The 16,611-nt window shown below is 47.0% G+C and overlaps 1 protein-coding gene across 5 annotated transcripts in view; it reads left to right on the plus strand.

Annotated features, from left to right (window-relative positions):
- TNC (tenascin C) overlaps window positions 1–16,611 on the plus strand; it is a 122,350-nt gene that overhangs the window by 103,781 nt on the left and 1,958 nt on the right. For all 5 annotated transcript variants that reach the window (XM_061603957.1, XM_061603961.1, XM_061603962.1 and 2 more), the window contains 6 exons: window positions 1,378–1,508; window positions 4,244–4,376; window positions 6,594–6,745; window positions 8,839–8,935; window positions 10,835–10,996; window positions 13,594–13,757. In XM_061603957.1, the coding sequence (XP_061459941.1) occupies window positions 1,378–1,508; window positions 4,244–4,376; window positions 6,594–6,745; window positions 8,839–8,935; window positions 10,835–10,996; window positions 13,594–13,757 (839 nt within the window). The remainder of the gene's footprint in view (window positions 1–1,377; window positions 1,509–4,243; window positions 4,377–6,593; window positions 6,746–8,838; window positions 8,936–10,834; window positions 10,997–13,593; window positions 13,758–16,611) is intronic.

Raw genomic sequence — 16,611 nt, forward strand, 5'->3', positions numbered from 1 at the left:
ATCATACAGCACCTAGCACAGTGCCTTGCAATTGTTACAACAGGCAAATAAAAAAAATCATTAAGTGATCTGCCAAGACTCCTTAGCAATTTCCAAGCGGTCCTTGGGGGGAAAACTTTGGAAACCACTGCTCTAGAGTCTCTTCAATAGCAGGCCCACTCTTTCAATAACTGTAGGTCATATGGGTCTGGGTGGCTCAAAAACCTGACTCAAGCTAAAGCAGTTTCATTCATCTAGTCTACTGGTAGGGAAAGGGGTACCCTCCAAATGTTGCTGGACATTCTACTCCCATTGTCCCTGACTGTTGGCCATGTTCAGGGCTGGTGCCAGGCATGACTGGGCCCTTGGGCACCAGCCTGTCTCGGGCCCACAACACCGTAGCCCAGCATTCCCCCATACAGGCAGTATGGGGCTAATAAGCCCACCTGCATGCCCTACCTACCTGTCATGACATGTAGCATGCATGCATGCCATCAATCAAGATGGTGTCAGAGACGTCAGTCCCTTAGGGAAGCCCCACCACCACCATCTTGGATGATGGCAGACATGTGCACACAGCATGCACGACATTTACAGCGATGGGAGAGGAAGGTGGGGCATGTGGGTAGGCTTATTGAAGTCCATGTTGTCTGTATTTGGGGGGAGGGGTGCCTGGGAGCTTCCTCTCCACGATCTGCAGCAGGGTTGGGTTGCAGGATCCAATGCTGCTGCTGATCACAAAACAGGAGCGCCACACTTCCACCCTAAGGAGGTGCTGTTCAGGGGCCCCTCTGGGCCACAGGGGCCCTCACCCAGGGCCCGACCTGGCCACCCTCTGGCACCAGCCCTGACCATGCTACCTGGGGCTGATGGGAGATGGCCAATATTTGGAGAGGTGCGTATTTCCCCATGATTGGTGTAAGACAAGGAACTCCCTGCTCTCTGAAGGAAATGCCTCTTCTATATAGAGGCATTCTTCCATCTCTGATATGCAGTAGGAAATGTTACTTCTTAGATCAGTAATGGGGAACTAGGGATGGGCGAGAATTTCGATTCAGTTCGCATTTCAAGCCAAATTTATCAGATTTGCACTTTCCGAAATATGAGAACCAAAACACAGCCACCCTTCAAAATTCACTTATTTGAATTTTGCAGTCTGGTGCCTGCTGGGTGTTTTGGACTACTAACATCCTTGACCAAAGGCTCAAAGGGAAAATGTGGTAGCTCAGTAGCAGAGCATGAGCTCTGTGTATGCAGAAGGCCCCTTGGCAATTGGCCATGCTGGCTTGTGCTGATGGGAGCGGACGTTCAAAACATCTGGAGGGCACCAGTTTGGGGAAGACTGGCCTTTAAAATAAATGATGTCTTTTTTTAAAAAAAATCTTCTCTTTCTCTTAGGTGTCGATGCCCCAAGGGATCTGACTGCCACTGATATTCAGTCTGAATCAGCACAGCTGAAATGGAAGCCTCCCCGTGGTTCTGTTACAGGTTACCTCCTGATCTATGAATCCATTGATGGCACAGTCAAGGTGGGCATTTGGGTCTCGTATTATAGTCTTTGTTATCTGAAGACTGCAAGCGAGAAGGCAGAGACTGAGAGCATGTGCATTGTGTGTAAAGGGCCCCAGGTTCAGTCCACTGCAGGGATGGGGGACAAGTTAGATTCACTTTGCATTTAACAGCAAACTTACCTAATTCACACTTTTTGAAACCTTATGTGAATAGCCATCTTTCAAAATTTGCACTTCTACAGATTTTGCAGTGCAGTCCTCCTGCCCAGGAATGGGCACAAAAACGCCTGTATGGCAGTAAAGTGTGTATATTGGCATTTTTATTTGTGAAAATATCAGATAAAAATGCATTGCATTAAGGAAAATTGCTTGGTTAAAAAAATGGTGTACAGGAGGAGAAACTGCATACAAAAATGTGTCTGTTTGGAGAAATTTGCACTCAAATGCTGGAGAACTTCCATGAGGACTTTTTTAACAACAAAATCGCAAACTGATGTGAGGAGCGAAACTTTAAGACTGGAGGAAATAAGAAACTGAGAGAAACTGAAATTGACAGATTCACCCATCCCTAATATGGACCTACCCAGAAGAGGGAGGGGTGTGTGTGTGTGTGTTTAGAATGCTGGAGAAATTCCTGCAATTCACGTATTTGTCCATGGTCAGGAATGCAAATCACAGAAGCAAATGTGAGCAGTGTTCACTATCGTTGGTTTTTTTTCTTGTAGTTTGCAAACGTTACGTAAATACCGTATATTCCGGCGTATAAGACGACCCCCAACTTTTCCAGTTAAAATATAGAGTTTGGGATATACTCGCCGTATAAGACTACCCCTGCTTATGACATGCAAGCGATGTACCTTACCGGCAATTGGCTGGTTGTTGTATACAAAGCCTATCGTGCGAAGGCAAGAATGTCTTTGAAGTCAAGACTAGGGGTGTCAGGCCCCTCCCACTCTCCAGTTCATTCTTGCCTTCGTACGAACAAGATTGAGATCCTATAGCATAGCTTAGCTAAGTCTCTGTGTGTATTTTGTGTGTATTTGTCTGACAGGGTGTGGAGGATTTGTTACTTGTGTGTTTACCAAGTTTTTTCCCTTCCCTCTGTCTTGTTTCTAACGTTGTTGTTATTCCTGGGGAACTCCCTTGGGGGGGGATTCTTCCTGACCCGGGTCGCTAATTTTTCCTGTTTTTCGTCTAACTGCCATCAGAGAGACCGTGGCTGCGGTTCTCTCTATTCCCAGCGGGAACATGCGGCTGCAGCTCCCGCCGTTACCCCCCGTTTGCCCAAGTTCTCCCTGGGAGCCTTTTGTGGCTTCTCCCTCCTGTATCTGGCCGTTTCGAGTCAATTCGTCTCAGGCTCTGCCGAGGCTTCCCTCCTCACGGCAGTAACGCCGTTTCGAGTCAATTTCATCTCAGGCTCTGCCGAGGCTTCCCTCCTCACGGCAGTAACTTCTTGAGCCTCACTGCGTTGCCTTCCTCGCCGCGACGGTCTCTCTGGACGGTGGCTGCGACTGCTTCCACTCCCACTGCAGCTTTTTTTTTACTTAATTTTCCCGCTCTTTTTCAGCACCCGGCGTATAAGACGACCCCCGACTTTTGAGAAGATTTTCCTGGGTTAAAAAGTCGTCTTATACGCCGGAATATACGGTAATTATGCTTTTTTGCTGATTTGTTTTTGATGTTTCCCTTCCATTGAAATGCATTGAAAATTAATTACACAATTAGTTACATAATTCATTACGCACGTTTCTGCCATAGCGGATAGCGAGACAAATAACGTAGGCTTTAGTAGAAGCTAACCTGTAGTGCAATGGAAACCGTGGTGATTGCAATGAATGCAGGATGGGACACAAATCATTGCTGTTGCTTCCTTATATCTTTAGTGTGTGGAGAGGTTTGCTCTAGTTCCTATATTCTCATATCCATCCTCTCTTCATTAAAAGAAAAAAAATCTTGGCATTGTACAGCCAAATTATTTGCTATTCCAGTGACGGGCCATTGAGACTATTTTCATTGGGCGTCTAAGAAGTGATGCATTTGGATTTCAGAACTAACCCATTTCTCTACTTAGTGCAGTCGTGTTAAGAACATAAGAAGAGCCTGCTGGATCAGGCCAGTGGCCCATCTAGTCCAGCATCCTGTTCTCACAGTGGCCAACCAGGTGCCTGGGGGAAGCGCGCAAGCAGGACCCGAGTGCAAGAACACTCTCCCCTCCTGAGGCTTCCGGCAACTGGTTTTCAGAAGCACGCTGCCTCTGACTAGGGTGGCAGAGCACAGCCATCATGGCTAGTAGCCACTGATAGCCCTGTCCTCCATGAATTTGTCTAATCTTCTTTTAAAGCCATCCAAGCTGGTGTTCATATGGATGAAACAGCGGGGGATACATATATGATGAGCTCCAAGCATGCTGTTGCATTTAGAACGTGTATCAGTCCTGTTACTGCCTATGCTAACCAGCCTTTCTAGCCATGCCACTGGAACATTATCATATGACACATTTATTTGAGGACAGCCATTCTCCTCCTTCTATGGGCAGTCTATAAATGAAACAAATAAATAAAAATAAATAAATAAATAATGTGGGGTGGGGTGGGAAGATACTAGCAGGAGCAGAAAAGCCCTCATCAATCTTTTACATGGTTTTCTTAAGGCAGCATGAATGATTCAACGGCTGCGAAAAAATGGGACTGCTTTTCTTTCATTCATTCATTCATTTATCATCTGCTATTGATTTCAACCCCCACCCCCCACAGGAAGTTATCCTGGGACCTGAGTCGACTTCCTACAGCTTAGCAGACCTGAATCCAAACACCCACTACACGGTGAAGTTACAGGCCCTAAACCAGAACTTGAAGAGCAAGATCATCCAAACAATGTTCACCACAGGTATGATGTATGCAGGGGCTGGGAGATGGCAGGCAGCACTTTCCCAAAAAGCAAATTGGCCTGTATTAGGTGTGGTGTAGTGGTTAAGGTGTTGGACTACAACCAGGGAGACCAGGGTTCAAATCCCCACATAGCCATGAAGCTCCCTGGGTGACCTTGGGCCAGTCACTGCCTCTCAGCCTCATGAAAACCCTAATAAAGGTAAAGGTGTCCCCGCACTTGTAGTGCGAGTTGTTTCCGACTCTTAGGGTGACATCTTGCAACGTTTACTAGGCAGACCATATATATGGGTGGGATTGCCAGTTCCGTCCCCCCAGCATATGCCGGGTACTCATTTTACTGACCACGGATAGATGGAAGGCTGAGTGGACCTCTACCCCTTTTACCAGAGATTCGACTTCCTCCTTTCCTTGGAATCAAACTCTGGCCGTGAGCAGAGCTTCGGCTGCGTTACCACCGCTTACCACTCTGCACCACGGAGGATCATGAAAACCCTAACAGGGTCGCCATAAGTTGGAATCGACTTGAAGGCAGTACATTTACATTTTTAGGATTCCGTTCAATAAATCTGCGGTGCGGCTGCATCTGGAATACAGATCTGATGGCCCCACCTCAAAAAGGATGTTATCGAGCTGGGAAAGATAGTTCAAAGGCTCCTCGGTGGTACCTGCGTTGGCATGCGGAAGGTCCGAGGTTTGACCCCCGGTGTCTCCATGTTCCCTGCCTGAAATCCTGGAGAGCCACTGCCAGTCAGTGTAGTCAATGCTGAGCTAGATGGACCAGTGAGTCTGACTTCCTGTGCCCCTAGATGCAGAGAAGGGCAACTCCCCAAAATAATCCATGCAACAAAATATTTTCCATATGAGTAAAGAATAAACTTTTTTTGCATCCCTGACTTGTGACCATCCAGCCTCTGCTTAAAAACCTGAAGGGAAGTCCATTGCTTCCCAATGCAGGCGGCCCCACAGCTCAAACCATTAAGAGGTTCCTACTTGCGTTTAGCTGGGACCCTAAAAGGGCGAGAAGACCCCCAAAACCACCCAAAGAGGGCTGTGTTTGCCACCGGACAAAGGATGTTGGCTGATGGTTGCAGGGGGAGAGGACGTAAAACTGAGTGGGAGGAATAATGGGGTGGAGAATCTGGGGGGTGGGCACTGAGCTGGAACTCTCCCTCCTGCAATATATCTTTATTGCATTGCTGAAAGTGATGTGCAGATTTGGTCTCCTCCTCCCAATTTTATCCTCAGAACAGCCTTGTGAGGTAGGTTAGGCTGAGAGACAGCGACTGGCCCAAGTTCACCTAGTGAACTTCATGGCCTAGTGGGGATTTGAACCCTGGTTGCCCAGGTCCCTGTCCAACACTCTAACCACTATGCCACATTGGGTTGCAAGTCCCAGTTGTAGCTTCTAAATCAGTAGCTAAGGGGATAACGCACAGTGGCCCAGTTGGACATTAGCACTAAGTCAAAACATAACTAAGCATGAACTTTTGAGTGTGCAGAAATCATGGCCACTTCACCCCCACCCCCAGCCTTCCTGCTGTTGTGTTACACAGAGCTAAGCCATGGTTTGGCTTAGCGTTATGTCTCACTCCAGATAAACCACAAGTTGTGGCCAAGGGTTATTCTTGGCTTAATGCTCATAGATCCTCTGGGGGAGACGTAATACTAAGGTAAGCCATGGCTTAGCCCCAGGTAGCGCAGCAGCAGGAGAAGCAGCGAAGGAGTGAATCAGATGCAATTTCTGCTGTGAGGGCCCATGCACCTGCATGTTCACACTTATATATGGTTTGCCTTAAAGCTACGTCTGAACTGGACCAGTGTTGGTAAGAGGGCCAGCTGTTCGGACAACTGGGTTGACCCCAACAAAATGGGATCCTCTGGAGATACCTTTCTTAATCAGGAAGGCGGTTCATTGGGGCACATGGGGCGCTTCCCCAACACCCTCAGTTTGCCCTCAGCCAGTCCCCACCTGCCTGCCTTCTTACTTACCTCCATTCCAGGGGGTGGCACTGCTCTTAGTCTCAGGGGTGCCCTTGTAGAACTCTGCAGAGAAGAGGATGGGAATAAATCTAGAACAAGTTGGTTCTGCCTGCCGTCGGCTCTGGCTCCCCCTACCGTTGGCTTCCCTGCCTTCCGCCCGGCCAGAATGGGCTCCAGGCCCCACTCCTTTGTTCATAACAGATACTGATTCTTTCTTTGTTCCCCTGCTCTGCAGTTGGGGGTTTGTATCCTTACCCCCGAGACTGCTCCCAAGCTTTGTTGAATGGAGTAACAGCCTCCGGCCTCTACACAATTTACCTGAACGGTAGCAAGTCTCAGCCTGCAGAGGTGTACTGCGACATGACGTCCGACGGAGGCGGATGGATTGTGAGTATTTCTATTACTCCATTTCATTTATTTATGACTGATGTTTAGACCGCAGCTGTCGAGGGGATTTGTGGGCACTTAGCTCAGTGGTTGAGCAGATGCCACTGATGTTCAGTCCTCAGCATCTCCGGGTACAATTGGTGAGAAACCCGAGAGAGCCTCTGCCAGTCACTGTAGATGATACTGACCTTGATGGACCAATGCTCTGACCAGGTATAAAGTAGAACCCATTTGGGGTCTGATCTCGTGTTTTGGAGTGCCCCAGTCTAAGCTGAGGCAATCCAGGTCCAGCCAGATCAGGGGCCCTTCCACAGTAATGCGGTTGGGAGCAGGGAGAGGAGGAGACACACACATGCTGCCAACAAGTCTCTGCCTCCCCCACCCCTTTGCCACCAGACCACCCACTGTTTGGCCGCCCTGGATTGCTCTGGATGGACCTGATCGAATCCAGGGCAATCCAGGACTGCCTCGACTCAATCTGGCTGACTCCTGGTTTGATCCAAATTGGTTTAATTCAGTGTGAGATCCAGGATGCCACTGGGTGTGGTGCATGGCCCTAACATAAAGCAGCTTCCCATGTTCCATGATACATTTGTTGTCCTCCAGCTCATAAACTGCCAACATCGCCAAATGGCTTTGCATGCAGGTGGTCCCAGGTTCGATGCATGGCATCCCCAGTTAAAAGGATCTTGGTTAGCAGGGTTGGGGATAAAATAATACCTGAAAGACCATCTTACCCCTTCTATGCCCAGTCAATCACTGTGCTCTGCAGGTGAGGGTGTCCTGCAGATACCATCTTATCAGGAAGTCCATTCCACACAACATAGTAAGCAGACCTTTAGTGTTGTGGCACCAACCCTTTGGAATTTCCTCCCCCTAAATATTAGACAGGCATCATCACTGTTATCTTTTCAGCGCCTGCTGAAGACCTTTCTCTTTCAACGAGCCTTTAAGTAGAGACCTGATCCCCGTCTGCATCTGTGTTGAATTGCTTTCAAGGTGTTTTAAGATGTTGTTAAAGCTTTTTTAAAAAGATGTTTTGAAAGCTGTTTTGTATTAATATAGTTTAAAGTCTGTTTTTAAGATGTTTTAGAATGTTTTTAGTGTTTTTGTTTGCTGCTCTGGGCTCCTTCTGGGAGGAAGGGCAGGATACAAAATAAACATACAGGCAAATATGTAGTATGTCTTTATTACGATCGAGGATCAGCAATACAAATACAAATAATAAATAATCACATCATCAGGGTCGGCTCCAATGGGTGGCCAGGTGGAGCCCTGGCCGAGGGCCCCTGGGGATACAGGGCCCCTTGAGGGGGCCCTCTGCTCCCCTTCTATGATCAGTGTCAGGATCTCTACCGTGGATCGCCCAACATTCCCTCGCTCAACCTACCTTTCTCGGCTGTGTTTTACAGCTGCGCGCTCCAATCACAGGACTGTCCTTAACCAAGATGGTGGCCAAGGTTTCCCTAAGGGGCTGAAGCCTCTGCCACCATCTTGGTTGATGGCACACGTGCGTGCTACCTGCACACATCATATTACACGACAATAACATTTATTTGGGGGTTTCAGGTGTTTCTTTTGTAGAAAACTGGTTTTGCAGATATCCAGGTACAAATGCATAATACGATTGTCAAAGTACTTCCTTTCAATACCCAACAATTTTTTAAAGACCCACTTGAAGAACTAGAGTGGAATAAAGAAAACAACACAGACATAACCACAATACAATCCCCACATCCCCCCTCCCGGGAATGGCGAAACCAGGGAATATATAAAGCAGATAGTTAACCAGACATCATGTTCAGTGACACATGCAGTTACAAGGACTAGAAAATATGATCTCGTAATTTGAATAACATCCCAAAATTATATACTATATAACTAAAATTAAATGTTATCATGCATTCCAGATCCAGGCATAATGAGGTGTATGGGTGTTGTGGTGTCCGTCCCAAGTTCTTTTTGGTTAACATTTGCCACAAAAGGGTACCATGTCTGAGCAAATTTGTCTGTTTTCGGAGATGCCTCGTGTCACTCCAAGTTCCGCTGTAAGTTTCTCTATGAAGGCTAAAAGACATTCTTTCGGCTTCCAGGTGTTTCTAAGAAGGCAGAATGGAAAGGAGGACTTCTACCGCAACTGGAGGACTTATGAGACTGGATTTGGAAACCCCAAGGATGAATTCTGGCTAGGTAGGTGGCTACTAAATACTGCCTCACAGTGCACAAGGACTTGTTCCTCCCATTTTTCTATAGTGGCTGACACCTAGTCTGATTCCCCACCGTGGGATAGCTTGTCCAAGTATCATTATCATTATCATCATATCTGTACAAATTACATTTATATATACAAAAAGTAAGGTATAAGTACAATATTAAGCATACAAGGCTTACACATTTAACAAAAGCTTACAAATCTTAAGAAGGAACAAAAGTTAATATTTACGTGTAATCTGAAAATACAAAACTATAAGCTTTAAAAAATGTGAAATAGAGACTAGAAAGTCAAGTATAAAACTGTGCCATGAACAAATTTATACTTAAAGTTATAAACTAACTTAATTTTAGTTGTAAAGGCTTAAATTTTTTTGCACAGTTTTCAGGGCTGTGATTTCCGTGCCACGTTTCTCCTATAGTTCATACGCAAGGGGGTCTGTAACCTGTAGGTCTTAGGCCACATGTGGCCCTCACATTACTTTCATGTGATCCTCTGCAAGCAATCAGCTCAGACCTCTGGCAACCTGTCTCTCTCCCAACTTCACATACTGCCCCTGGACCCCTGGGGTGGCACTTCAGTGGTGGTGGGTAGCGCCACTACTTTTGAATGGGATCCAAGCCTGGTTCCTGCTCCTGGTGGTCACCCATTGTTTTAATTTACCCAGAATGCAATGCCCCAGACTAGTCCTATCGCACCTATAGTTCAGGGGAATTCAGGGGATTAGAATCCTGTATCCCTCCTGATGTTACTGGACTACAACTCCCATCATTCTTGCTCACTGACCATGCTGCCTGAGGCTGATGAGAGTTGAAGTTCAAGAAGATTTGGAGGGCCACAGATCCCCCATGCCTGCTATAGATCTATATGAAAAGGTCTGAATCTGTATAAAGCAGTTTCCTGTGTTCCAGTCAAAAAGGTTTCATTCCTTTCACTGCCAACAAAAGGGCAGGTAAAAGGGACTAGGGGCATTTTGATTCCATCACTAGTGCTGAGCTGAAAGTCTGCCTCTGTTCTTCAGGCTACCATTTTCCCTTCAGAAGCTCCCTCTTCACAATGCTATAGCACCAAGGGGGAGGGGAATCTGATATGAGATAGAAAGGCAGACTCAGCAGGGTCTTCCTAGTGGTGGCCCACCAACTTTAGAATTGTAATTTAATGAAGGTTGCCTGCACACAACTCTGCAGACTTTCTGAAACTCGCTGCTCCAATCCTTTCCTCCTAGGGATCCACTCATGCAAAGATTTGCATCCCCTTCTAAGAATCCTGAGTTTGTGCAGCAGTTTTAGTACAGATGTGGGAAAACTTTGCCCTCCAGATGTTCCTGAACTACAACCCCCATCAGCAGTAGCAAGCATGGCCAATGCCCAGGGATGCTGGGAGTTGTAGTTCAGAGACATCTGGAGGGCCAAAAGTTCCCAACCCCTGCTATAGCATCCCACAGGGGCCCTCTGGCAGGAAAAGATGTCATCCACTACCCAGAGTCTGCTATGTGGTTGCCACTGTCCCCAATAAACCCTGCCCCCATTTTGTCCCAATTTGTACCTCAACAAAAACCAACAAAAACCTCTTCCCCAATTTTTCCACATGTGAATGGGGTGTCAAAAATTAGGGTGGGGGCATTTTGCATTCCCCCCCACACATGATGCCGGAAATGATGGTGTCATCATACCCTCTGGTGCTTGAGGCTTTAGCAGAGAGCTGTCATATTTTCACTGCTAGCAACGGAAAAGGGCTGCACCCCATCAGCAGAACAAGGTTGTGCTTCTGCCTTCAACAGGGCTAGCATCATGGAAGGTGTGATCAGGTGCAATATGGCTTGATGACCAGAAGGGGGCCTGCCTATTGTTTCACTGCTCTTGATTGTTTCCCTGTAGGCCTGGACAAGCTCAACAAAATCACTTCCCAGGGCCAGTATGAGTTGCGGGTGGATTTGCGTGATCAAGGAGAAACTGCTTATGCCCTCTACGACAAATTTTTAGTCGGAAATGCCACGACTCGCTACCGGCTGAATGTGGATGGGTACAGTGGCACGGCAGGTGGGTTTGTTGGCCAATCTCAGAATAAGCTGCGAGGATCTGCGATACAGCTTTTCTCTTGCTGTTTTAATTGAAGATGAGTCTACAGGAGCATAATGAAATATAATACTCATGAGTTACAGCAAACAAAGTTTTACTCAGTAGACCCACTGAAATTAACGGACCTAAGTTAGCCCTGTCCATTGCATTCAGTGGGTCTGCTTGCCATTGGACTAACATTGGATAATACCGAATATTATACAGCCACGAGGATGCACGTTAGAAAGTTCTTCTCAGTAGCTAACCCAATCCCCTTTCATACTGATTGGCTTGTAGCACGCTGGAGACATAGGGACCCTGCTAGGACCCTGCTTCCGAAAATATTTCAATTGCTACAACAGACAGAAAAACTTATGAAGTGGTCTGTCAAGACCCTCAGCAGTTTTCAAGTGGTCCATGGGGACAAAGGTTTGGGAACCACTGCTGTAAACACTATGGAGTTACATGGACCAATGCAGCTCCCTAATGTTCCCATGTTAGAGGGTTGGGAAGGGCTTGCTCATCATGGCTTCATAGAATCATAGAATAGTAGAGTTGGAAGGGGCGTATAAGGCCATCAAGTCCAACCCCCCCTGCTCAATGCAGGAATCCAAATCAAAGCATTCCCGACAGATGGCTGTCCAGCTGCCTCTTGAATGCCTCCAGTGTCGGACAGCCCACTACCTCTCTAGGTAATTGGTTCCATTGTCATATGGCTCTAACAGTTAGGAAGTTTTTCCTGATGTCCAGTCGAAATCTATGGGTTTTTCCCCATTTAATGTCAGTGTTTCTTCCATGCTCCACCACCTAGGGCCGGCCCTGCCATTAGGCAGAGTGGGACAACTGCCTCGGTGGCAGATGCCAGAGGATGGCACCTGTTCCTCCCAACCTAGTCTGTTCTGTGCCCCCCTAAGCTAGCCTGCTGTCCCAAGGCATGGAGCAGGAAGATGTCCCTTTGCCAAAGCTCACATCCACATCATAAGAACATTAGAACATAAGAAGAGCCTGCTAAATCAGGCCTATGGTCTGCCTAGCCTGGCATCCTGTTCTCATAGAGGGCAACCAGTTACCCATGAGAAGCCCACAAGCAGAGCCTGAATGTAAAGAGCATTCTCACCTCTTGCAGATGCCAGCAACTGGAAGCATAATGCCTTTGCCTACGGAGGCAGAGCATAGCCACCGCGGCTAGTAGCCATTGATAGCCTTATCCTCCACAAATTTGTCTAATGCAGACATTTAAAGCACTCTTATACCACTTTCCCCCAAAGAATCCTGGGAACTGTTGTTTGTTAAGGGTGCTTGGAATTCTTTGGGGGAAGCCATGAATATTAAAGTGCTATAAATGTGCTTTAAATGGATGGTGCGGACATTCTCATCTTCCTGACCATTGGTCTTGCTGGGGCTGATAGGAGTTCAACAATGGCTGGAAGGCCACAGGCTCTTCATCCCTCATCCTTATCGTTCAGCTGAGCATGTTATGTTGTTGTTGTTGTTATTTAACAAGGTTTATGTACCACTTGATCGTAATAAAACTTCAAAGCAGTTAACAAAAAATAAAAATAATATAGTAAAATTATCACTAAAAGCAAAGACAGTAAAAACAGGGATTTAAAACATTCAAAAGTGATTAAATTGAACAATAAGCTAAAACACATTAAAATGCTTATAATGTCTACATGTCTGGAGAGGATGAATATTATTATTAATGTATTAATCACCTTCCACACACGTCTCAACATGATATACAAGATGCATTGAAAGCAGCTTAAAAAAAACAGTTTAAAGCAAAACAGCAGATATATTTTAAAAAACAATACCAAGTAGACACCCATGGCAGAGTCCTGTTCATCCAGCTGGGAAAGCCCGTCAAAATAACAATGTCATAGAATCATAAAATAGTAGATATGGAGGAGGCCTATAAAGCCATCAAGTCCAACCCCTTGCTCAGTGCAGGAATCCAGCTTAAAGCATAATCATAGAATTGTAGAGTTGGAAGGGGCCTATAAGGCCATCCAGTCCAACCCCTGTAGGAATCCAAATTAAAGCATACCAGACAGGTGGCTGTCTAGCCACCTGTCTCAGAATTGCTTCTGAAAGTCGGAATTGTTCTGACATTCCCAATTTCAGAAGTCAGAATTGTTTCTGGAAAGCGCAAATAGTGGGGACCTGTCATATTTCAGCGGGAATGCTATTTCTCAAAACAGGGACAGCCACACTGAAAGCCCTTCTCTGAGTTACTATGGGGCAGGCTTCTGATATCTTTGGAAGTTGCAAGAGAAGCTCTTCCACAGACCGCTGTGATTCTGGGTATATAAGGGGCAAGGCAGTCTCTCAAGTAACCAAGGGAACCAATGGCCTAGGGAGGAGGTGGGCTCTCTAACACTGGAGGCATTCAAAAGGCAGCTGGACAGCCATCTGTCAGGTATGCTTTATCCTGGATTCCTGCGTTGAGCAGGGTTTGGAGTCGATGGCCTCATAGGCCTCTTCCAACTCTATGATGCTATGATTCTACGGTCCTGAGCAGTCAGCAACAGTCACCAACTGTCTGATAACTAACCAAGTTTTTCTCCACCACATAGGCGATTCCATGACCTACCACAACAAGAGCAGATTTTCCACTTTCGACAAGGACCATGACTCAGCCATCACTAACTGTGCCTTGTCATACAAGAGTGCTTTCTGGTACAAGAACTGTCACCGTGCGAACCTGATGGGTGTATATGGGGATAACAAACACAGCCAGGTAAGTACTTGTTGTAGTTGTTGTTGTACAACAGGTCCCTGCCCTGGAGAGCTTACAATAAAAAAAATTGTCATGGGGTAAATATCGGGGAGGGAAGTGGAGATGGGGTAAACAGAGTGAATCACAGAATCATAAAACTGAGAGGGAGCTTGAAGGTCATCTAGCCCAGCCCCAGCCCTATTCAATGCAGAATCCAACTGCAGCATCTCCAACCGATGGTCACTGAACTTTTAATTGAAATGGAAATGGCCTGCCTTCAAGTCGATCCTGACTTATGGCGACCCCATGAAAAGGGTTTTCATGGTAAGTGGTATTCAGAGGTGGTTTACCATTGCCTTCCTCTCAGGCTGAGAGGCAGTGACTGGCCCAAGGTCACCCAATGAGGTTCGTGGTTGTGTGGGGATTCAAACCCTGGTGTCCCAGGTCATAGTCCAACACTCTAACCACTACACTACACTGACTCTCAAACTTTTGCTTAAATACTTCATTTTTGAAAAACAATATGACAACTGACACACAGCCATCCTTCAAAATTCCCACTTATCTGAAGTTTGCAGTGCAGTTTTCCGACGAAACAGTGTTCACAAAAATGCGTAGATTAGGGGAAAATGTGTATAGCAATGAAAATATTGGCAAAAATAACATAGAAAAAATGCATTATGAGAAACAGCTTGCAACAATGCGTACAACAGTCGAAACGGCAGACAAAAATGTATTTATTAGAAGAATTTGCATGAAAATGCTGAAGAATTTTCAGGAGGGTTTTTTTTTTTTTAAAAAAGTGCAGATTGCTGCAGAAATATTTGATTGCTGATCATGGAGATGGTGATCTGAGGGTGGGGTATTTTTCATCTACTCCATTGTCATGGACAGATCACCGCTTGCTGAGTTTTAGGCTCACGACAGCCCTTTCCCTCTGCAGAGGTGGGGGACCTATTAAGTTGGTCCACTCCCGGAGGCTCATGGATCCTGTAGTTTTCCAGAGGGCTCTGGGAGTTTTTCCGGCTGATAGCACTGGCGCGCCTGTCGAGGCCCTGGTCGACCTGTGGAATACGGAGATGACCCGGGCCATTGACATGATCGCTCCCGCGCGCCCCCTTCGGTGCAGAACTCATACAGCTCTGTGGTATACCCCGGAGCTGAGAGTGATGAAGCAAGAGAGAAGGAGGCTAGAGTGCAGGTGGAGGCGAACTCCTGACGGATGTAAGCATTCTTTGGTAAGTGCTTCCACTAAGTTGTACGTAAAAGCAGTTAGGGCGGCGAAAAAATCTTATTTTGCTGCCACCATTAGATTATCTCTTTGCCGCCCAGTGGAGCTTTTTAAGGTGGTACGAGGGCTTTTACATTCTGGCCCTCATGAGACTAAGGAAACATCGGAAGCCCGCTGCAACGAATTTGCGGAGCACTTCCGGGATAAGATTGTATGCATCCGTCGGGACTTAGACTCTGACATTATGACAGATGAATCCATTGAAGTGTCCAGAACACGGCCTTGTCCTGTATTATTGGATGAATTTCAGTTGGTGCAGCTCAAGGAAGTGGACAAGGTGCTTGGAATGGTGCGGGCGACCACGTCTGCTCTGGACCCTTGCCCATCTTGGCTGGTGAAGGCTGGCAGGGCTGTAACCACTGGCTGGGCCAAAGAGGTGATAAATGCCTCCTTGGGAGAGGGAGTAGTCCCTGGTAGTCTCAAGGAGGCAGTAATAAGACCTCTTTTAAAGAAAACTTCTTTGGACCCAGATGTTTTGAACAACTACAGACCGGTGGCGAATGTCCCTTTTTTGGGCAAGGTTTTGGAGCGGGTGGTCACTGGCCAGCTCCAGGCGCTTTTGGATGAAACCGATTTTCTGGATCCGTTTCAACCCAGTTTTAGGTCCGGTTTTGGCACTGAAACAGCCTTGGTTGCCCTGTATGATGACCTTTGTCGGGAGAGGGACAGGGGGAGTGTGACCCTGTTGGTTCTCCTTGATCTCTCAGCTGCGCTTGATACCATCAACCATGGTATCCTTCTGGGGAGGCTCGCGGAGTTAGGAGTTAGGGGCACTGCTTGGCAGTGGCTCTGCTCCTACTTAGCGGATCGTCACCAGAAGGTAGTGCTTGGAGAACATTGCTCGATTCCCTGGACTCTCCATTGTGGAGTCCCTCAGGGGTCGGTTCTGTCCCCCATGCTTTTTAACATCTACATGCAGCCTCTGGGTGCGGTCATCAGGAGTTTTGGAGTGCGTTGCCATCAGTACGCTGATGACACGCAACTCTACTTCTCCTTTTCACCTTCTTCAGGTGAGGCTGTTGATGTGCTGAACCGTTGCCTGACCACGATAATGGACTGGATGAGAGCTACTAAACTGAAACTCAATCCTGACAAGACTGAGACACTGTTGGTGAGCTCTCTCTCTGCCCAGATGGTGGATGCTCATCCTGTTCTAGATGGGGTTACACTCCCCTTGAAGGAACAGGTTCGGAGTTTGGGTGTCCTTTTTGATCCTTCCTTGTCGCTAGAGGCTCAAGTGGCCTCGGTGGCACGGAACGCGTTTTACCATATTCGCTTAGTAGCCCAACTACGCCCCTATCTGGACAGTGACGATCTCGCCTCAGTTGTTCACGCTCTGGTAACTTCTAGATTGGATTACTGTAATGCGCTCTACGTAGGGCTGCCCTTGAAGACAGTTCGGAAACTTCAGCTAGTGCAAAACGCGGCAGCCAGGTTGCTGATGAGGACCAATCGGTCCGCGCATATAACACCTGTTCTGGCCCGCTTGCACTGGCTACCTATTTGTTTCCGAGCCAGATTCAAGGTGTTGGTTTTGACCTATAAAGCCTTACACGGTGTGGGACCGCAATACCTTGTGGAACG

This window comes from Rhineura floridana, chromosome 20 (genome assembly GCF_030035675.1).
Source record: "Rhineura floridana isolate rRhiFlo1 chromosome 20, rRhiFlo1.hap2, whole genome shotgun sequence".
Lineage (NCBI taxonomy): Eukaryota > Metazoa > Chordata > Lepidosauria > Squamata > Rhineuridae > Rhineura > Rhineura floridana.